Genomic DNA, 23238 nt, shown 5'->3' on the forward strand with positions numbered 1-23238 from the left:
CAACAAATTACTACTGTCTTTTCCTCAGTTTGGGGATTTAGATATATTGAATTCTCATCTTTCTAAACCAAACTAATATTTCAGCTAACAGAAAATGCAGGGTACTGCATGTGTGGGTTTCCCAGGCACCAGCAGAGGTGCACTGGCTCACACCTCTTCCCTTCTCCTGTGGAATCACCTGGATGAGGCAGCTCCACCTTCCCCTCAGCACTTCCATTCCTTAAACTGGCAGAATTACTTATAAGAACATGCGGTAAATCCAGATCTAGTCATGGCTTTGAGCTGGCATAAGCTTAGAAAGATAAAAAAATGCTAACAGGAACTCCACTTAGTCCTGAAAGGAAACAATTACTTTCCAAAGGGCAGGCACAGTTCCACTGCAAGAAGCTGCACCCTAAGATTGTACTGGAACACCTTTTCTTCATACATGTCCCACCCAAGCAAGCTTGGATGGCTACTAACCTGAGTCATATTTAAAACAACAAGCAAGAACTGGCAGCCTCCTTGCTGTGCCTACAAAACATTTGCTTCCCCTTTAGAAGGCTATAATTATCCCTGATAGCAGAGCAACTTTATACTGTGTGAAAACCTTGCTGGCATTTCCTCCACAAAATAACAAACTTTGACACAAACAGTGCTGGAGCATCACCACGGGGATACAGCAAAAACACAGATATAAGCTGAAGAGCAAGGGAGGAAATTTGAATGCAATTGCATTATTGTGCTAATGCAGTCCGACCTGACATTTGAAGAGGTCATCCAACAACATTTGTTTGCAGAACAAAGCAGGGTCAGTCAGATTTTGCACTGTTTGACTCTAAGATTTCTCAATACTTGCAAATTCTCCATATAACCAGACACAAAGATTAGAGGATATAGTTTTAATTATGCTTGTATAAGTACAACAAAGTACTGTTGATTTAAAAGGAGTTCCAAAAACACACAAGTATGCAGCAATGTTGCAAAAGAAATTAAATTTAATAAAACCTATATCTTCTCTTGTTTTGGGTATCTGTCTGTGAAATCTTTGGAGCTGAAGCACTAATCTAAAAGCAGCGCCTTGCACAGATGAGATTACTCTTCCTTGCCAAACAGATCATCCAGAAGAAGTGAGTATTTGACCATTTTCACAGGAGGGCATGTTGGAATTTGGCTCCAGTCACTTTCCTTCTGAAATAAGTAATGCAGAGAATATCTTAATACATAATAATGAAAACAAGAATAATTTAAAGCTGGTCAATATAAGATTGAATGAGCTGCTTCAATTCCACAGACTAATCTGTGGGAAAATTGGGTCTTTAAAGCACATCCTCTTATAAGATTTCTACATGCACATTTTCCTCAATCTTGCAGAATATTTTATTAAAATATCATTAGCCCATTTACAGATGTTTTCAAATTAAATAATGCTGTATTTTCTTCATTAAGATGCTTATACTGGAAATTCTAAAGTCTCAACACTAAAAATTATACAAAATAACAAGACAAAGAAGAAAAAAATCCAGCTACACAGGCACAACTTTGCTGCTGAAATCTAGCTGTCAAATACAGATACTGTAGCCCCAAAATACTGCTATTAATTCATGGCAAGTCATGTACAGAATGACAATTGAATTCTAAAGCTGAACAAGATTTAAATCCCCTCCTTTGTCTGAGTTTTTCCATTTTGCATTTACCTCTTCATTAAAATATTCTTGTACTGTGTTAAAGACAGCCCGGGTATTGCAGCTAACAAAATAATCAAGTCAATAAAACTCAGTAAACTGCACTGGCACTGATTTGGTGGCAGTTCATCAAAAGCTGTGTGGGATGTCAGTGTGACAGTTACAGCAAAGCTCTGGAGCTGATGGGAATCGATTACCCCAGCATGATGATGACCAATTATAACTTCTATTGACGCTCCTTTTTTGATTTCAGCTGTAACTTTCCTCTCATAACTCCATGTACCATTCTCAACTGCAACCTTAGACATCAGCCACACCCCTGAAGTGCATCCAGTGGCTTCCTCAGGCAAAGAAAACATCTCCTTCGTACCCAAACAAACCCTCACCTTGTGTGCTGATTAGAACATGCATTTCACCAGCAACGTCCACTTCAACTCCCTGCTTGTTTCACAAGCACCTTCCCCTCTCCACCTTCACCTCCTGGTTCCATCACCACTTGCATTCCAACCTCACCCTGTAGGAGCCACCTCCTTCCCTCACCTACCAGAGGTGTTCAATGGCTAGGGAAATCCTATGAGGGCATAAAAATGGTCCCATACATTCAACAGCAAGAATACCTGTGCCTCATCTTCTTTCACTCTTGCTTTTGGGTAAAGAGCTTTAGCACCACCCTGAATGCAAAAACCCTCTGGGCACAGGCTCTGAGATTCTTTCTATGCCTGTGATACTGAGGCCCACATGGGTTTCTCCCCTGACACAACTCACTAAGAGCAGTCACTGCTTAAATATTGAGTTACAACCTATGCAGAGAATTCCGCAAAAACAAAGAATACCCCCTCAAACAAACCTAATGCACACACTGAACCACAGGCCTGCTGTATAAAACATGTGAAAGGGCTTTGATTTTGTCTGTACAAGGTGAAAAAATTCTTCTCAATGACAAAGTGAAAAATAAACCACCATGGAAAGCAGAGCAAACCCTCAGAAGGCATCACCAACAGTTTGAGATGCTACAGAAGAAAGAGCAGGTAAGTCAAGTAACAGAGAGAAGTCAGGTTAGCAGCACAATGTTTGAGGAATGCTGGTTGAAACTATGTCACTACTGAACTTGAATTTAGAGGAATGCTGTTTCTAAATGGACTCAATACAAACACATTCTGTACAACACATTGCTAGGCCAGAAGAGCAAAATGATGTGTTAGCAGAAGGCCTCTGGATTTATCTCTTACAAAGATATTAAAACTCAGCATGACTGCCTTATGGACCATCTATTTTAAAATGTTCCACTCAGCACAAGATGGGAAGATCAGATTAATCTCTGCAGTTTGTTGATGCTGCATTTTTATTCACCCTAAGGAGCAGGCAGGGGGAGATGCACAAGGCTGATCCATCACTACTTCTCTCAGGGTATGCCTACCAGTGATGTGGTGTGCTGTGTGCAAGTGTCTATGGAGTTACACAAAATTCAGTTATTTTCTGTAGTGGCAGTGGAGTATTTCCTGATCATGTCAGCAGGAGAACAGATCACCTGACATGTGACAATGATATTTGTGGGGGAAAGAGCACTCATGACCATTCTCCATGGACAAATACACCTGTTTCCCATCGTCTCTTTTTTCTTTTACTAAAAAAAGGTCCCAGAGATGTGGTACCTATTAGGCATCTCCTCAAACTTGCCTGATTTCTCTGCTTCATCCTAAACCTCCCAGAAAAAGAATTAATTACTTGTAAAAGACAGGCATAAATATACAAATATGAAAAAATGTTGTAGTGTCCATTGTATGAAATACTCATGTTAAAGTTAGAGAAATGATATCAATGTGCTGTACTATTCCTGTGATCAGATACATTGGTTTTACCTTGCGACGACCCTTTACTGTCGGGACAGGACGGACTTGATTCTCTCTCCAGTTCAGCTCATTCACAAACATCTTATAGTTCACCAGCTTGTGGTCATCTTCATATCTAAGCAGAACATCCATAAGATGACTCAAGGTTAAAGGGAATTTTTAACAAATTAAATGTTATCTACAGCACACTAGTACATTACCTTTTGGATAATAAGTTTTTTACTCCTTTATTCTCAAACACCAGCAGGAGAGAAAAAACAGTACAAGGCTATAAGGAACTTCTACATTACACATTCTTTTACACATTCTTACACCTTATTATTGTCTCATAGTAGAATTCAACTTCTTTCATTTCAATCAATTTCATGTTAGCTTTGAAATATCGCCCAACCATTTTCAACATTGGGATCTCACAACTTGTGACAAACATAGAGTTGGGATGATCAGTGTGCAATTCCTTTGTGTAGAAAAGAAACAGATAGAATGATACAAGAGACCTGTGTTGTAACACAGCTCAACTGCTTTATTATTACTTCTACAATCATTTCCTGAAAATAAGCAATCCTTCAAAAATGCTGTTTCCATATACCTTGGAAGCAGTTTACAATTGACAAACACACAGCTCTCTAGCCTACCAAATAATAGCCAGACTTTAAAATCACAAGCCTTCTCACTTGGCAGGTGTTTTATGGCACCATGCTTTATTTCCATGGAATAAATGTGGGTTTGTGTCAGCTACGACTGTCTCCTAAATGCATGAAGATATTTATGCTGCCAACTAAGGTCTGCAGGTACATGTGGAAAATGCTATTTCCCTCCCACAAATTTCTAAAATCATTACCCTGAACTAAAACCCCCATGGGAACAGATTTGTGAGCCACATCATCCTTCTGCCACTGACTTGGATGAAGAAGCTTCAGAAATAAAAGTCCTCAGTTCAGCAAAACCCTGAGGTGATTCAGGCACTTGGGAACCGTTGTGCTCTCAGTGGCACCAGCCAAATGTTGGAAGATACCTTTGATCTGAAGCTTAACTTTTTCTTGAAATGAACAGTTCATCTGCTCCTCTATAAATACAGCACTGGCAGCTGCTGTCTCACCTAACACCACCTGCCTGTAAAAAGGACACTGTTTGGGCACAAAAACACACCCCGGAAGTGTCTGTGCTTCACTGGGGACCGTGGAGAGACATAGGCACCTAAGCAAGACTCAGTATCTGTTATTTTGGTTAAATAACTGCCCTCAGACAAATACTATTGCACAGGAGCAAGATCATCTCCAGGAAACGAGTCTTTTAGAAAATAATTTTACCTTATTCTTAAAGAAATAGCAGTGTACCAAACATAGGCCTCAAAACCCTTCAAATAACTGCAGAGGGCTTTGATAAAAATTAAGCATGACAGCACTTTAAGAGAGAATTTATAGCACAAACTTGGAAAACCATACCGGAGGAGAAAGAGATATGGTGACAAAAATAAACTGCAATAAACTGCAACTCATCCCCTCCTTCTCCTCCCCCCACACCTTTCATTTAATAGTCAGTAGGAGAGATAATAATAAAATACACTGAGAGCCATAAACAGAGATGCTAGTGATAAACTGGAATGTTAAGTACAGTGAGTTATGCTGAAGATGAAAGCAAAGTCAGAAAAGAATGCTACTGCTACTGGTATTAAATGGAGCCTGAAACAGTGCCTTGAGAACCCCCCAACGACAGCTTGCTTCTTTATCATAGTTCACAGGCAAGTTAACACTTCCATAAAGCTTTACTTTGGGGGAATATATTCAGGATACGAGAAGATTGTCATTGTCACTTCCAGGTTGTTCTCGATAGTTGCAGGGGGTTTTTTTTTGAAGGTGGAAACAGGGAAAAGAAGAGAGTTTTGCATCAGAAGCAACAAGGCAACCAAAAAGCTTGTATGTCTTGGCAAAAGAAAAACAATGGCACACAATGGAATTTCAGAACTACCAAGACAAAATATTTTTCATTTTGCTATTATGCAGTTGCCTCTTGCTCCTTGTGAAAAGTCAAAAGATTAATTCTACTGCCATGATCCAGAGCTGTACAAGCAGGATTTTTAAACAAAGAACAAATGAAGGTGTGTAACTACTTAATTTTTATGTCAAGGCAATGAAGTTGAGGAAACCATTGCTTCTGCTTTTAACAAACACTAACAAGGAGAAAAGCCCTTTGATGACACAGCACCACAAACTGAGATGACAACATGGGCATGAAATTAAGTCTATACCAAAGATTTTGATGTGGGTGGAGGAAATGGGATTCCTCAATCCCATATTGAAATAGCTACAGAAAGCAGCTTAAAATATTACTCTAGATAGTCTAGAAAGGAAAAAAAATCCACTCTTTAGGTCTCTTTACTGCTGTGACTTATTGCATCAATCTGCTAAAGGCACACAGCAGCGATCTGGCACGGAGCATCCAGATGGACTGAGGAGATGTTATCAGTTTGTGCATTATTAGGAGAGAGATGTCATACATTTCAGTGGTTGGAGTTAATAAGACTGAGACTGACTGCTCTTCAGGAAAGGAAATTAGATTTGTTTTATCAAGAAGATGCAACAAAGATAGCTGGAAACCAAGCTCTTCTTTAGTTTTGCCCTATGACTTCACCAATGCATGTGATTTTAGACTATGAAAGTCACTCCCCCATCCCTCTCATAGTTTGTAGGGCTTTTTATTTTTCTTTGACATTACAGAAATAATCACACATTTCTGCTTCTAAAAATAATTTGTAGTGAAATACCCCAGATATGTGAAAAATCTGGTTGAATCACATTATGACCATTCCTGAGGATGCTTTGGGGAGTAAAGGTTACTTCCTAGCATTTTTTAACTTCCCAATAATTCTGTCACCCAACCATTTATGTGAAAATTTAACGTAGCTGCAGAGGTTTTTTAATTCCTTTGTTTTGCATAAAATGTATTAAAAAGTTAATCTGATAACAATAGAGCAGAAGCATCATGCTGCTTTACCCTTGGAGAAAATGTTGGGGTTCTTCAGCATTTGATAGTCTCTGAGCAACACAGGTCTACACTTAAATTGTCATAAATTGCTCATATGACAAAATTTAAACCGGCAAGCACAAGTCCATGCAGTCTACCAGTATGAATTAATTAATGGCTACCATCTTGTGTATACATTTATTCATTTCTTAACTAGGAATCCAACCATCAATTCCACAGAATACTGAATAACAGAAACAATTTGTTTTAGGAGATCCAAACATGAATGCTAGAGAGTATTTTCATCACAAATGGCAAAGGGAGTCTCAGGCATCAAAGAGAACAAGCAGAAGACAGAGTGCAGGAGAAAGATCTTGTGACCATTTCTATTCTTGCTTCTGCTACCTGGGCACTTGATGTAGCAGGAAAAGGGGGTTTGCTTCCTCAAAGAAAAAGGTCAGCCCTAAAATAAATTACAGGTAGGCAACTAGGCCAAAAATCGTTAACCAGTCACAATTCAGGGAAAACCTGAGCAGGCAGGAGTGGCCTGGCCTGGCCTGGCCTATCAGTGACTTGAGATCTGGGATGACCATGCAGGACTGTTACCAGGCACTGCCACCTGAGGCTCCAGGGATTCACCTTTCCAAGAAACAAGCGCCTTCAGAGTGAAACACTCACCCTGACAGTGTAGACAGGTGAAAAATTACACAGCTGCTTTTAAAAAAATAAGACTTTTTAAAAAAGACAGCCATACAATTAACAAGTAAATTAATGCAGGATAATCAACATGTAGTGCTTGTAAGCTTGTCATCCATTCTTCCCTCCATTTTTTCCTTCCAATCTGCCAGCTGTTTACGCATCCTCTGGGGAAGAACTGCCTCTTTTTAAGTCCTTGTTAACATACATTTACATTGCAGTCAATAAAAACAGTAGAAAAAATCCCCTAAATTCATTACTTGAGCACTTTGGCAAAATTTATTTATTAAACAAACTATAATTGTTCATTATGCCTGCATAAATTTAAAAAAATGCTTGTACTGACTACTGTAGTTTTCTGGCAGAAACAATTGTGTACCATCTGCATTGCTTAATACATTGTGATTAGAAGTCTACATAGTTTTGTGATTAAAAAACAAAGTGAGGAAATGCTGATGACACCAGGAAATACTTTTTAATGTGCCAGTTCAGGTAAACTGGAAAAATAGACACATTGTTGGGTACCTAAATCTTACTATTTCACCATCCCACAATTAAAAACATAAATTAACACTAGATAGAAAATACAAAAAGGTCCTATGAAACCCCAGCTTTTGAGCTAATTCTCCCTGCACTCTGTGGCAACTGAGTGGTCTTTGGGTACAATAAAAAATGTCTTAGATCCTTTGGAGGTGACCACAAAATTAGACAGTAATTTCTAGTCCCCTCCTTTTAATGTGACAGATCATTGCAGTATAATTTAAAATGTAAATAATAAATACTTTAAGACTATCACCTTTCAAAATGGAAAAAGAATCATTAAGTCCTGCAGAAAGTCTTTGCCACCTAATCTCAGATAGCAGAGCTGAATAAACACTCAGCTTCAGTCATCAGCTATTATCTGATCCCATTGCCCAGCATTGCTTTATAGCTGAACAGGGCCCAGCTACTGCATTAGTTGTACACACTGATCCTGTGGGAAACAGTCCAACAACTTCAATTGTACCACTTTCTTTCTTCATAAATACAGACACACACAGTAGGACCACCACTACCACTTGCCTCAGACACATCAGTGGACACAAAATTCCATGTTTCCTCATTAAATGAAAGAAATAGGGAAAGAACACTGCTGACAAACTTCACCCACACTGAATTGCATGCTCCCCAGGAGTGAGACTGTTCCTTAGGAGCAATAAACCTGCCTGTTTCATGATTTTTCAGCATTGAAGAAAACTACATGAAGCAGGAGGAAAGCAAGAGAGAAGTCTAAACTTCATTGAGCCAACAAAACTCTTTGATTTCCAGATGACTGGAAATTAACTCCTACTGAACAGACTCAAAAAATGTTTCCCTGACCCTGATAAAATACTAAACTTCCCAAGCAGGGCCAAATGCACATATTATTAAGATTATAGTAATGTTCTTTATCACCTGCTGTGCTGTGACATCACAGAAACTGCCACCCTTGAAGCAGCTCGTGCTGTAATATTACACAAGGCTCTCTGTCATATGAAGCACTTCTCATGCTGATTTCCAAGGCCCAGCTTCACACCATTTACCTTTCTCATACACAAGTCTGTAAGACAGGCTGGCCACAGCTCCTCTAGAAGCTGAGGGAAATGGATGGTAATTTAGAAATCCAGCTCTTATATAGGCAGAGGAGATAACTCTCTCCTTCTCCACCACCTACAGAAAGAACTTATTGCAGATGAAACCTCCTCCAGTTGTCACCTGGCTACAGCTGGATGAAATGCAGCCCTTCATCTCCTCCCTGTTTTCTAAGCTTATCTCTAATTTTTATTATAATGTACTAGGCTTTTCCTTGTTAGCTGCCTACACTCAGACTCTTCAGGAGAGAAGAGGTTCAGAGCACAAAAGCTTTCCCTGGTCTAAATTCACAAACAATGAACATGCCCCTGGAGGCCATGATGTGCCAACCTTGCCTGTTTCTCATCAAAACTGAGTTAGTACATAAAGAAAAACTTTGAGTCCCTTGTGCATCTATTCAATTTCAGCCCTTAAGGACTCTCCTCCAACAATTGTGTTGGGCAGCTTAGTGGGAGTTCTGAAAAACCATTTAGATTACTGTTAAAATTCAGACATGCTTCTGATTACTAATGCTTATAACTCACTGTCAGAAGTGATGAGAAGCAAACAAATTGCCCAGCTTGTGTATCTGGCTACTGTAGGACACTATTCTGAACATTTTGTTATAGAAATGGAGGCTTTGTGAAAAATATCCCTTTAGGCTTCTTAAAGTAGCCTTGCTGATTTTGATTTCAAGAGGAATTCTTGCTTGCAGTACAAAGAAGCTCTACTGAAATGAATTCCACATTTCTGACAAGGGTCTTTTCATGATTTGATAAACCCAGATATTTAGTTTGCAGCTCCTCCTGAAATCAAGAATCATACCTACCTGAAAGCATCTAAACATGACAGAAGAAAATAACTGCTCCTGTATTTAACACAGTATGAAGGCACAGACAAGACATTTAAGGATTTCCCAAACTTACTACTAGAAAACCTGGCCATGTTAAGCAAACTCAACAGGACATGAGTGCTGAAAGCACCACAGCTTACTCTGAACTCTAGTCTTCAATACAAGTGCACTGAATACTAGTTCTTTTCAATTCTATTCCCACTAACACAGCTAGCCAAGAAATTTGTCTCAAAACAGTTAAATGCACTATATAAAAGTACCAAACTCATGCCAGGACTCCTTTTCCTTTTGAAACATTACACTAAAATGGGTTTCAGGTGAGATTAAAAGGAGTAGCAAACCACTTTTATTTACAAGTGATGCTGTCTACTTGATTCAAAGACATTTCATTGTATTCATCTTGGTGTGTTTCTTAAAACTCACATAATGTGCTTTCATAAGGTTATTGTTTTTACCTTACAGACATGAAAAATAAAAGCAAAAAAACCTGAATCTCATTGAAAATTATAAGTATCAGCAACTGAGTCTGAAAAGACTAATTCCATAGAATTCTGCCAAACCTCAGATGATTCATCATGCCAGACAAAATGAAGAGAAGTTGCTAAGATGGGTGCACCTCAGCTGATTATAAATATTCTATAAATAGGAAATAGGGGACAAAAGCTGCATCATGAAATGATTCATATTAAATAAATGACAAATTCTTAAGGTTTGTGTCTGCAGTAGACCTTTAGGTATTTGCACCCATGCATGCAGCTCACATTATATGCCCTTAACTTACTTGGTCAGTAAATTTTCTAGTAGTTCATCAGACAGTGGCAACCTGAAGGATTTGCAAATAGTCCTGCATGTGTCATAGGGCAGCACTCCACATCTGCACATGAGAAAGAGAGGGGTAGAAGCATACATTAGGTATTTTCTAGGTTTACTTCAAATGGATGTTTCTGTGAATAGGAATATCAGGATAGAGGTAAAGATGACAAGGTTTTATGAAATTTCACTATTACAAAGCCAAGAAACTTGAAGGTCATGTCATGGTCTTTCTCGTCATACTGAGGTCCTGAATAAATTCCTGTCATTCTTTACGAAACAAAAAAAGGCAAATGAGTTACATAAAGAATCCAAATCCTTTATTTTTTCCCTTAAGTAACTATTTTTCCTCTTTGATTTCAAGTCTTGTGTTTTGCCTGTGAACAGGTATCTGATGTCACAGAGTGTTCAGTAAGCACCTATAATAAAATGTCCACACACAAAATGAAAAAGTTAAAAAATAAGTCCTTTTCTTGTCTACTTTCAAGTCCTGAGAGAGGCTTAAGATTACAAAAATATTCTTTACCCACAATTTAACATTTGCTCAGCAACAAATAGAAAGTAGGTAAATTTACAAGCAGAGCTTCCAAAACAACAGCTAAGGACAAATAAAGGAAACTTACTTTTCACGGTCGTTGTATACAAACACTGCAGACAGCTGATCAAAATTCTCAAAGCTATTTTTCTTTAGTTTTTCATGAGCCACTGCAAGGAGGAAGGTGAGGTCTATTTGACTGTCATCTCTCACACCATAGTGGCGCCCAAGAGTCATAATTTCGTGTTCTGAAAATGCTCCACCAGCGACACTGACTATCCAATTTCTGGTCACAAAAACAACAGCCTACTTTAGTTTTAAGTAAATGTTAATAAACCAGTTAATAATAACTAAATTTGGGAGAGGAAAGATGTCCACTTTTCATCAGTACTTGGCTATACATACAAAAATACACACTAGTCACAAGTGAAGAGTTTTACCAGAGATGTCACCCTGGTGTGGAATAATAGCAGAGGTTAATTTTCCCTTTGCATTTATCCAAAAGAGAGTGGCATAACAAGGTATTGCCCTGTCTTGTTCCTAATTGCATTTTGCATTCTGCAGCACGTGGTTAATTGTCTGTAAACACAAAGCAAGCACAACAACAGCTGTATAGAACACACAGAGAGAAATGACAATGGCAGAGGAGAAGTGAGGCAGAAGATGCCAGGAGAGAACAGAATATGAATCAGCTGCCAAGCCACGCTTCACAGAGTTCACAAAGCATTGTGAAAGCTGGGCCTGATGGGCAGCTTTCAGGGAAAAGCAGGGCGAAGTGAAACAGAAATTGGTCACAGAGAAAGGGAAGAAAATTGTACCTAACTTGTAATCACAAACCCTTCTGGAAAGAATGGAAGACAGGAGGCAGCAGTAAGACCAGTTTAAACCTGGACATTGTAAGTGGAAATCACATCCCATGCAGGGATGACCCTGGGATGCACTCCCAAGACTGTATGTGCTGCTCAGACCAATCAGCCCAGCCCAAGGAAAGGAAATGTTCCTGAGATCCATCTGATTGTCCAATGCTGGCACTGATTGTCGGTTCCCTCAGCTGTACAAGGCCTCCTGTCAAACCTGGCTTAGTGTAACTGCATTGGTTCTGTGATTCCAAACATCTGCCTCTGGTGCATCCATGTTCAACAAGATGCTTTATCAACAAGCATCAACATAGGCCTATGTGTCTCTGTCAAAATTAAATTAATTGCATATAATATTTCTGGATAAAGTTCACTGTAATTGCTGATGCAATTAGTGCTGTACCTTGCGGTACCCTTGAGGATACTGAATCACTGTGATTACACACTGATCCTTGAAAACAAACACAAGAAATTAGTAGTGATGCACTTATAGTTCTGACACAAGACTCAAACTGATGGCTGGAGAATACTTCAACTGTTGAATTAATCTGGTGATGGGTCTCAACATCCACATGTGAACTGAAAGCACAGAAACTTAGGACCCTTCCAAATTTGCAGTATTTTCATAAGGAACATAATTTTTCACTTGCTTCCTCTCAGAGGTTTGTGTGGCCCTGTTCAAAAGGAAGGTATCCCTTTATATAATATGATTGTGCTTACACAGCTATTAAAAGAACAGATATTAAACACTGTAGAGTGTCTACTCTGAACAAGCTGCTGCTTTTTTCATATTACACAGATCAGAACAATCCTTTATTTGCAGTGGCAAGAAATAAATACAAGAAAGAGACAAGTCACTGACAGTAGCAAACCTTATTTGAGATTATGTAAACTTAGTGACCAAAACTTGGTCCATCTACTAATATTATCTTGTCAGTATTATTATCCCACTTACTGAATATCATTATTTATACTGTAGCAGCATTCAGAGATCCAGTCAAAGCTGGAGCCTACCTGCAGTAACACTACTGCAAACACAAAGAGGAGTACAATGCTGCTGATAAACCTGGCATTCCAAATGCTTGGGCTGGCAGAGCCGGAATCACAGAGATAACATCAGCCATTGGGATATTTCCACATAGTGGATTTCCATACATGGCATATATTTTTCCAGTGTCAGGATTTTAAAAGTCTTTTATTTTCTCAGTTCAGTCAGTGACAATCTGATCCTCAAAACCCACAGATAAAACTATTGTCTCATTTGGGAGCTAAGGAATATTTTAGTGATTGCCAGGAACAAATGAGTGGGACTCAAGAGTCGCAAACAGAATTAAATTCTAAACATCTAAACTCTTCCTGACAAAAAGAAACAAGCTGCAACAATTTTTCCCAGAGCTTTGCTATCTTTTATTTTCCTTTCTTTTTTTTTTGTTCCACAAGAATAAGACAGATTGCAATCTGAATTTATTACAGAAAGAAGAAATAATAATTAACTGCTTAAGGGAGCTGCTTCTCAAGCTGAATTGAAGATAGGCATCTTTGTTAGACCCACATGGCTCTTTGTCTGTATCAGTGAACAGTCTTGCCAGTAGCTTATGAGAAAAAACAGACAGGATAGGGCTGTGTGATGCACAGGCATCTGAGTTTTTGTTACTTTTTGTTCCTTTTTTAACAAAGCTTTCAATAGTTTTAATGATAGCTTAAGGGATGGCTTCAGTGTACATCACATATTTATTTTCTGGATGAATACTGTAGATTTGGATTCTGAATGCACTTAAAGTAAATTGTGTAATTACAATTCTGCTTCACTACATCATACTTCTACATGTAATTTTAAATGCAGCTCATATAAAATTACATAAGTAGAAAGGAAGAAATCTGAACAGCCAAATTCAGAGCACAGTGAAGATTTAGCTGTATTTAAGACACAAGGATTATCATTGAAGCTGTCACAGTGATAATTGCCTGTACTAAAAATAATCATTTATAGTTATAATAATCAAATGCCATAGCAGATTAAAAATAAACAGTGATGTACACAATTAAAAAAAAAAAGAAAAATACATAGAATCATAGAATCAATTGGGTTGTAAAAGACCTCCGAGATCATCAAGTCCAACTCCAGTCCCTTTACCAGATCATGGCACTCGGTGCCACGGCCAATCTCAGTTTAAAAACCTCCAGGGATGGGGAATCCACTACCTCTCGGGGCAGGCCATTCCAAAGCTTTATTCACAAAAAAATATCTTTGACTTTTCAGAGATGCAAAGAATTGCTCTTGTCTTTGGCATTAAAAATGCTTCTTTCATTCTAAAATAAGACCTGTATTTTCTGTCAGACCCCTGCATTCCCCCTGCAGGAGGGGTGAAGACATTAGTGGGTGTTCAGACTGGCCCAGGTGAGTACTGAGGCCAAAAGAACATTTATTATGTGGGTTCCTCAGCTCTCTTGCTCATGGAGAGGGCTACTGCACTTTTTGTTGCTGAAACCAAGTCCCTCAATACACATAATCAGACAAATCTCTCTCCATGCCACAGGACAGCACCACCCTAAATTAAAGAGCTGGGCTGTTCCCAGCTGCACAGAACACATCCATGATTAAATTTACACCCAACTGAGCCTCTTCTTGACAAAACAAAAATTTTTCCCTGCCATTTAAACACACAACCACCCCTTCTAAAAGTGTTTCCCTCACTTTGTCGTGCAAATGTTCCAAACCTTTGACCTGCTCTTAGTCTGCATACAAACTTTTGCAGATTATCACTTCATAATTTAAAGCCATAATTATTTTAACTAGCTACAGTGTATATAAATTAAAACCCTTTTCCAAGCTCTAAAAACTTTCTCCAGATAAACATTAACTTTCAATTTTCTCCCCTTGTTACTCTAGTAACATTTTCCATCTTAATGCAGTTAAAAATTCAAAATCTTGCTTCTGTTGAGTAAAATATCTGAGTTCAGAATTATTTTGATCAAAAGCTGCCAATAACTGTGGCCTCTCTTTGTTTTAATCTTACTTATTAACCACTTATTTTTCATTTCTAAATAGCAGTTTGTGTTAATTTCTCACCACTTTCACTTTTAATTCCTGGAAGAACCCTCTGCTTTTCTGAGATATTTCTGAAGCAATTCCTGCCTTGCTTAAAATTCCAATGGGGATGACATTCCATGCAATATACATCTACTTATATGCTTTAGTTATTATGGCTGTTCCTAAATACACAGTGTATTACTTTTGTGAAAACCAAATGCTTCTAAGTAAAATTTTCTCCTCTCTTCCACATAATTAACTTTACCCAACACAGTTCATATGCTCAAGCATTCTGACTGTGGGATAAACTGAAATCAGCTTGTGTTTGAGCATGACTTCCTTTTTCAAGTACCCATTGCCATATCTGAATCATCGCCAGAATCCAGATTTCTGCTTCCTCTGTCTATCCAAGCATTAATTATTGAATTATTGCTCTCACCACTGCTTTCCAGTCTTTTTTAAACATGTTTACCACTGCCTTCTAGAATTTCAATACACCTTGCTTCCATCAAGACCCTTCTGACTCAAAACCCAACTGACACTATTTTTGGAAGGCAACTCAAACATTCCTACTTTAATTTCAAAACTGCTAGTTAATATGTTTGACCCTTAGGATGGACTTTTCTTTGTATTTCAGTGTATATATTGCCATGACTTGTGCCTTCTTCACAACACCCTGTGCCAGCTCCATAAAAAGTAGACAGATTTCAGTTGTGCTTTACAGCTTACTTGAAACTACCACATTTCTCTTTTTCCACTCTCTTTTTCACAATTTCCAAGCAAATGCAAAACAAATCTATGCCATTTGTCAGTGAACATGTGCAGAAAGCATCAAAAACTGTCATGCTTTATACATTTTGGGGGAATATGCCTTCACTAAATATTAAACCCCAAATCCACTCTTACCTGAAAGTGTCATAGTCAACCACATTGGTATGCTCAGGGTCAGTAGTGGCAAAGGTCTTTCTGATTTCTTTGGAACGAGATTCCGTCTTGTCCTTCAGTTTCATCAGGATGACACCAATATCAGCCACAGGGAACTTAAGAAAGGAAAGCAACACAGAGGTTACAAAGACCTGAAGGATGGGATGACATCCAGAGGGACCTGGCCAAGCTCAGGAAGTGGGTCCATGGGAATCTCCTGAGGTTTAACAAGACCAAGGGCAAAGTGCTGCACCTGGGTCAGGGTAACCCCTGGTATCAGCCCAGACTGAGGGATGAGAAGATGGAGAAGAGTCCTGGGGAGAAGCATGTGGGAGTGCTGGGGGATGAGAGGCTGGACATGACCCAGCAACACCAACTTTTGGAGTGAGTCCAGAGGAGGCCACCAAGATGATTAGAAGGACAAAACAACTGTCATACGAGGAAAGGCTGAAAGAATTGGGATTGTTCAGCCTGGAAGAGAGAAGACTTCAGGGTGATCTATGTGGCCTACAAGTACTTGAAGGGAGGCTACAAGAAAGATGGAGAGAGATTTTTTGCAAGAGCAGGGGCTAAGAGGACAAGAGGGAATGGCTTCAAACTGACAGAGGTTTAGATTAGGTATTAGGAGGAAGTTCTGTGCTGTGAGGGTGGTAAGGCACTGGCACAGATTGCCCAGAGAGGTTACCAATGCCCCATCCATGGAAGGCTGAGCTCCGAACAATCTGGTCTAGTGGAAAGTGTCCCTGACCACAGCAAAGGGGTTGGAATGAGATGATCTTTAAGGTTCCTTCCAACCCAAGCCATTCTATGATAAGCACTCTGCAACCAACCATGCATGTTGTCAGGATGTAGGGCAATACTGAAATGCTGAGTGTCATTAGTTTCTTGCTTTTCTCACTTCAAATGCATAAATCAGCACTGTGTTAAGTTTGGAGGAAAACTTGCTGCTGAAAAAAAAATTGCTTCCTACCAAGAACATAAACAATTCAACAAAAATCATCAGATCATGCACTCTCAGAAAGTTTATCCCAGCTACATAAAAGGACATTCACTTTTGCTTCAAATGTTGCATTGTGAAAGGAGAAGTGGAAACATTTAAAGTACAGTTCTAATAACTTGGTCCTCATTTTATGTTGGTGCACCTCACTGAATTCTCAAGTAATCCATCTCACCAAGTTCATCTTTTCACCATTGGCTCTAATGAAATATTCCAACAGTTAGTGTCATTTATATGGTACTATGTTGCCTTATATACTCAGAACTAGCACACTGGACATTTGTTAGGAACCAATTTTTCCAATTGTTTAGAAGAATGTTTAAATGTTTATTTCTTCCTAAACAGGCCATTAAAATAAATTTCAACTCAGATTAAACAGAACTGCAGCACTAAGTCTTCCACCCTATATTCAGATTGTTGTGTTAGTGGTCTACCAAAGATTTATTTGCTATATTCATTTTAAATGTAAAAGTAATTAGTCATTAATTTGGTGTTGAGTTCAAGTGCAATTATCCAAGATGTCCTTAGAACTGTCATGGTCTACCTCACTTAAAATGGAAAATGAGTCATCTGAAAACAGTTTTCTCCCATTTACTCCAGCAACCAATGTTGTTTTTATTAGTAATTATTTGAAATTTGGTATGGCTGCTATAAAGGAACAGGACACAGAAACTGTGTTTCACTCACAACTACACTTAAGTGTGTCTACAGCTTTGTTTCAGTCCAAAGAGATCTAGGAAAGAGTATTTAAAGTCCCTGTGACACTGCCAGACCACTAAAATTGATCCAAGTTTAATCAATAATCAGTGGTTGCAAGTTCCTCTCAGATTTAGAGAAGACAATTTCTGCCTATGCCAAAACTCCAGGAGCAGCCCCGGCAGAAAAGGCAGTCGGGTGGAGCAGCTGGACCAGCAATCCAAGAGTTTTAGGTCAGCAGCTTTTCCAGTCCCCTCCCCAAGATGTGACTGCTTGGGCCATAAGGACACAGCTTTTTGCTGACAAAGCAAGGAACAGGGATCAAGAACAGGCCGAGCAGAAGGACTCAATGAGCAGAGTATTTAAACCATTCAGCCTATTCCTGTCTTCACATTATCAAAACAGCTGTTTTTACATCTTTTTTTCTAAACCACATATTCCAAACACCTACATAGACACTGAGTATCCCAGTAGCATGGCCATAACTTTACCCCTTTCCTTCTTCTCATGTAATTGCTGACACATCAGCATCTTGTCACTCTCTAGTTTTGTTTGATTGGCTTGACTAAGTCAGAGGTTATTATTCTGAATTCAATAGAATTAAAATCCACTTTCATGTTGCAACAGACAGCAAAATTAGAACAATTGAGATTGTTTCAGAGACAGTGAATTCCCTTCCAAGGAGTGATGCCTTGTTTGAAACAGTCCTTCCCAAATCTGGATAATACCAGTAGGACTGTGCACAAAACACATGTTCTATTTTTCCAGTAAAGCTTCACTTTCAAAATAAATATTTTTTCCCTCAAATTGAAAACAAACTAAAAGTGCTGAAAAGTTTTGAGTTAGATCCTTAAAGTTAATTTTGGTACAAGTGGTAATCCAAATTATAAGACTCAGTGATTTTTCTCTCCTTATAACTTAAAACCAGTAAAACAGGTACAATTTTGAAACAGAAAGCTCAAATGCTCCAAATATCTCATACAATGTCAAACAAATGTTCAATATCCACCTGCATTTTACCAATCAAAATTTCACCTGAATCACCACATAGAACTGTGCTCAAAACAGCAATTTCCAGAAGAAAAACATTCCACATGGATGTCTTTCACCAGTTTTCAGAAAACATACTGATGTGTCCTGCTGCAAGAAAACCTCTGTCTATTCAGAAGGAAAATTATTTGTTTTTGAATTTTAGAAACAACTGAAAAATAGTCATATTCAAATTGTTTCTCTTTCTTTAAAGTATCTTCCAGCTCTTCTCTAATAACTGCTGAAAGTGTTGTGATTGAGGATGTGATCCCCTAATGAAGAACTGAGGCAAACAAATTGTGTCCTTACTTTTACCAGGAGGAGAAAGTCCAGTACTAAGGAAACATAATGTATAGAGCTTTCTATTTTACTGCTTAAAGCATTTAGCAGCCTTAGCATTTTACATCCACAAGCACCTTGCAGATCTTCCTTGTTACTCCAGGGAAGGCAGGTGGTGCTAATGTGCTAACCAACATTAATTTACAAAGAAATCACACTGTTCTGGTAGAATACATATCAGCAGAAGCACCCCAGCTCTCAGGTTATTGTTGCTCTCCCCTCTGAAAGCAACACCTAATTCAGTATACAGAGTAAGCCTGAAGTTGTGACTGTGATATGAATTTCTAATATTACAAGGGAAACGTTTTGGCAGAAAAATATGTATGAACCCCAAAAAATCAAATCAAGAAATAAAATAGCCTCATCCATAACATTAAATTGGGTGTGCTCAGATCTTGAGTACCCTGCACTGTTCCAGTCTCCAAATCTCACAGTTACCTTGCAAGCAGACTAAAAAGTGTGAAATTCTTAACTAGACAGGATTAGGCTGAGGGGGAAGATTGTCATAGATTTACAAAATTATGAAAGTGGTGCATAAAGAGAATGGGGATCATTACTACACCCCATAACACTAGGACTGGCACTGAAACTAGTAGGAGATTGGCTTAAAACAGATAAAAGATACTTCTTTTATCAAATATTTGTTCTTCATAGCAGGCAGTGAACTTTTCAACTTTGCTGCCACAGAAAGTTGTGGAACTGACAATATCTGTAGGTTCAACAGGGGTTACATCAACTCAGGAACAAGAGGTCCATAGACAGTCTCAAGAAGGAATAGGAGGGATATACCTTCTAATAATCCCTAATGCATTACAAGTGGATTCTGAGAAAGGAGAGGGGAAGGGACAGTAAAGAGTGGCCAGACTTGCATGCACTCCTTAGCTGGCACCTCCCAAAACCGTTGCTAGGCAGAGAGCAGTGGGCTGTGAACTTCGGATGAGGAAACTTGGTACAAATAATTCTGAAAAATATACAACTAAACCACAGTCCTTAAAGATAATAAAAAACAACAAGAGCCTGCTTCACCTCATTTGCATTCTTCTCCATGTAGCTGAACGTGTACTCATCAGCATCCACCAAAAGAAAGCTGTGACCATGGAAACAAACTCTGGCTCCAACAAACAGATCATGAGCCTTGTAGTATTCAGATGGCTCACTCTTAAAGAGTTCCTGCCCAGGCTTCTTAATGCGACCTCTTTCCAAGAACCTCCCACCAGGTATCCCTGTGGGAATAGAATTAAAAATAATTAATTGTGGTTCTACTTATGAAAAACAAACAAGCAAACAAACAAAACACATACATGAAAAACTCCAAACCACCAACCAAAAGACATCCCAAAACAGATGATTAGTATTTAAATACCAGTTTTTGTGCTTCAGTTTCTTGTCTTGTAACACTCTCTTCCCCTCCCTCTCCTTGCTAAAAGAACTGTCTCTGCCAGTGTCCACAGCAACAGTTACAGTGTGCCTATTCTGTGACCTGTCTCATTTGAATGCCTGCCAAACACCTTCCCTGCTCTTGTTTTCTTTAAACTGGGACAGAAATGTGCCTCTCCAAATCTTTCCCATAACCCTGTTGACAGCCTTGGAACTGACCCTTGAGAAACACAAGATGCAAATGTGAGATGCAGGCAATTATCCCTAAACTGTTAAAAGCAAGAAAAGGAGAAAAAAAATCACAACTTTAGAGAGCACTGTCCTATGAAGATCATGGGTTCTAACTTCTTTTTAAGGGCTTTTGAATGTTTTTAAAATATAGGAATGATATGACACTGTCTTCCACACATTGTTCTGCCACTGCAATTTAATTGTAATCTGCTCTTTCCTTTATGAGGTGGGTACATCACATGATTTCTTTTCACGTGATGACGATTTTGTTCATACTAACAGAAACTGCACATGGCCCTTAAGGGTAGGTAAGATACTAAAAGGAACATTTTGCTTTCCAGTATTATCTTCTGGTGCACCACAAGTTGCACTGCACATACCAAGCTTTCTAGAAAACCTTGTCACATGTTTGGTTTCACAAGGATATGTGCCCTACAACAGCTCTGGGGTTTGTTTCCTGTTGATAATTGAGCTTCCAAGCCAAAAGCCAAAAGCACTCTTTAGTAATGTTTAATGATGCCTTAATATCAGGTAGTGATGCAAGTCCAAAAAAGGCTGATGAACAGTGTAATTACAATGCCTTTTACAGTCAAAATTAAAAATAAATGTGAAACCCAAACTACTTATTAAACCAGAGTTCACAGCAGATGTCTGTCTTAGTTGCTTTATTAGCACCACAAAAGCAAAGGACAAAAGAAAATACACTATTGCAGTGGTCAGATCTAGCTTGAATCAAAAAATTCAAATCACTGATGAGACTCTGGGCTTAACACATTCCTTTACACCCAGCTATTAAAACAAATATGAAATTTTAGGTTATATAATCCTGACAATTGTTTTTAATGTTCAATATGTCTCTATAAGATTGGAACTTCACTCTCACCTCTCTATTTCCTTGCAATTGTGCACTTATATTGGAGACTTATCTTAATAATTCTGTCTCATAATTACTTTTTAAATGTTACAGGTTAGTACATTACAAATGATACAAAAAAAATGACTGAAAATATCTCATTAAGTTAGAGATTTTACACTGAAATCTGATAAGGAGTTTTGATGGAAATCTACAAGAGCCAGGCTCAAAGCACAAAATAAACACCACAATGTAAGTCCTTCTTCCATTAAGATCAGATCAGAGTTTGCAGGTGTTTGTACAGCTGTTGGCTGGGTCTTACATTGAGTAAAAAAGGGTTGTGATCTTCTGCATGGGGAGCCAAAGTTCTCATGCTTTGATCCCCATCTCAAGAAGTGCTTCAAGATGTCCAGCCCTGTGGATTCTGCAGTTTCACAGTGTTACTGATACTGTGAAGTACTTCTCTGCAACCTTCAGGATGCTGAACTGAGGAAACTATGACCAACTTATTACTTCCATTTTAGGATTGGGATCTGAGGCATTACTTGCCAATTTGTACCAGTTCATGTAAATTAAAAAGCAAAAGTACCCCTCTGAACCTGTGCACAAGAGGGATGGTCAGGTTATATTGCACATCTTGCTCCTTTTCCTTGGCCACTCTTATCTGACCTCTGCAAAACCTTCTCACTCTTAACATTGAAGAAACTCACTTTTTCTTCAGACAGGACTAAAATGAGGTAGGGATAGTGAGAGAAGAGAAAGAAAGAAGAAAGAAAAGAAGAGAAGTGGGAACAAAGACACTTCTGCAGCCCCAGGCTTCTTTCCAACAGCTGCTCTACCTTCTTTACCCCATCCCTACTCCTTATCCTGTCTCTTCAATGCTGTTCTCACTAAACTCTCCATTGGCCAATTCTTAGCCACATCCTCCCATTTTACCTTTCTACCATCTCTGAAAATCAGCTACTCCATCCCATTTAACATCCCAGGGAAATTAAAAACCCATTTACAGACACATGACTCTGACATGTGTCTTGAAGCATTTGTTCCTATTAGTATGCAGAGTTTTCCCATTTATTATTTCACCTTTTGTTTGACTGACAATGTTCAGTGGGCTCCCAGATGAAATCCCAGCATATATTCCCATTCCAAAACAGGAGGAAGGAAGGCAGGCAGCAATCTCTGGCCTGGCACTCCTGCTGTTGATAGCCAGACCAGCTGAGCACATCTGCATTGCAGTGTGGGGCTCTGGCTCTGCTCTGGCTGCTGTAGCATGAATTTGGGCTCTAAAGACACATCTACTACTTTTGAGTGTTCAAACTGCCTGGAGGTGTGTGTGGGCTGTGCTGCAGGCCCAGGCAGTGGGGGATTACAGCACAAAACTGAGGGTAGGTATTGCATCCCCGGGTGTGGCAGAAGGATGTCTGAGTCTGCAAAACCTTCCGGGATCGTGTTAGATCACTGATAAGGGTGGAGAAAGCCAAACCTGGTGCACCATTGTCTTTACTGAAAGACCTCCAGGAGGGACACCAGGTTCTCTGAGACCTTGTCTAGCTGTAATGGTGCAAAGGAGAACCAGGAATGGCCAAACAGACAATACATATGATTGGGGGCCAAGATTCAAACTCTTCTCTGGACTTCTTTAACAGTGCAGCTCTACCATTAACATCCTTTTTGCCTCCAGACACAATGAATGCCAAATATGACATTCACTGGTGGAGAACTGAGCTGCTCTGGAGCCTCACAGCAGCATTGCATAATTTATAGATAAAATATATAGATAAAAGTATGTGTATTTAGCTGCAGCAAGAGAAGTTGTATAAATTACAGGCCACTGGTTGGCAGGAAAAGGGTAAAATAATGATGGCAGGACATTGCTGTCAAAAGGAGTGCTAAATCTTGATGTTGTAATGAAGCAGGACCAACTGGGAATGCTCACTGGAGC

The 23238-nt window shown here is 39.0% G+C and overlaps 1 protein-coding gene across 2 annotated transcripts in view; it reads right to left on the bottom strand.

Annotated features, from left to right (window-relative positions):
* Window positions 1-866: 866 nt before the first annotated feature.
* Window positions 867-23238, bottom strand: part of EFHC2 (EF-hand domain containing 2) — a 60724-nt gene continuing 38352 nt past the window's right edge. Inside the window, exons 10-15 of one of the 2 annotated variants that reach the window (XM_071573561.1) lie at window positions 19862-20058; window positions 15757-15890; window positions 11051-11248; window positions 10399-10491; window positions 3524-3629; window positions 867-1167 (exon numbers count right to left, since the gene is read on the bottom strand). In XM_071573561.1, the coding sequence (XP_071429662.1) occupies window positions 1075-1167; window positions 3524-3629; window positions 10399-10491; window positions 11051-11248; window positions 15757-15890; window positions 19862-20058 (821 nt within the window). In that variant the 3' untranslated portion in view covers window positions 867-1074. Of the gene's footprint in view, window positions 1171-3523; window positions 3630-10398; window positions 10492-11050; window positions 11249-15756; window positions 15891-19861; window positions 20059-23238 lie in introns of both variants that reach the window. The other variant, XM_071573549.1, reaches the window with a different exon arrangement.

The sequence above is a fragment of the Pithys albifrons genome, chromosome 1 (genome assembly GCF_047495875.1).
Source record: "Pithys albifrons albifrons isolate INPA30051 chromosome 1, PitAlb_v1, whole genome shotgun sequence".
NCBI lineage: Eukaryota > Metazoa > Chordata > Aves > Passeriformes > Thamnophilidae > Pithys > Pithys albifrons.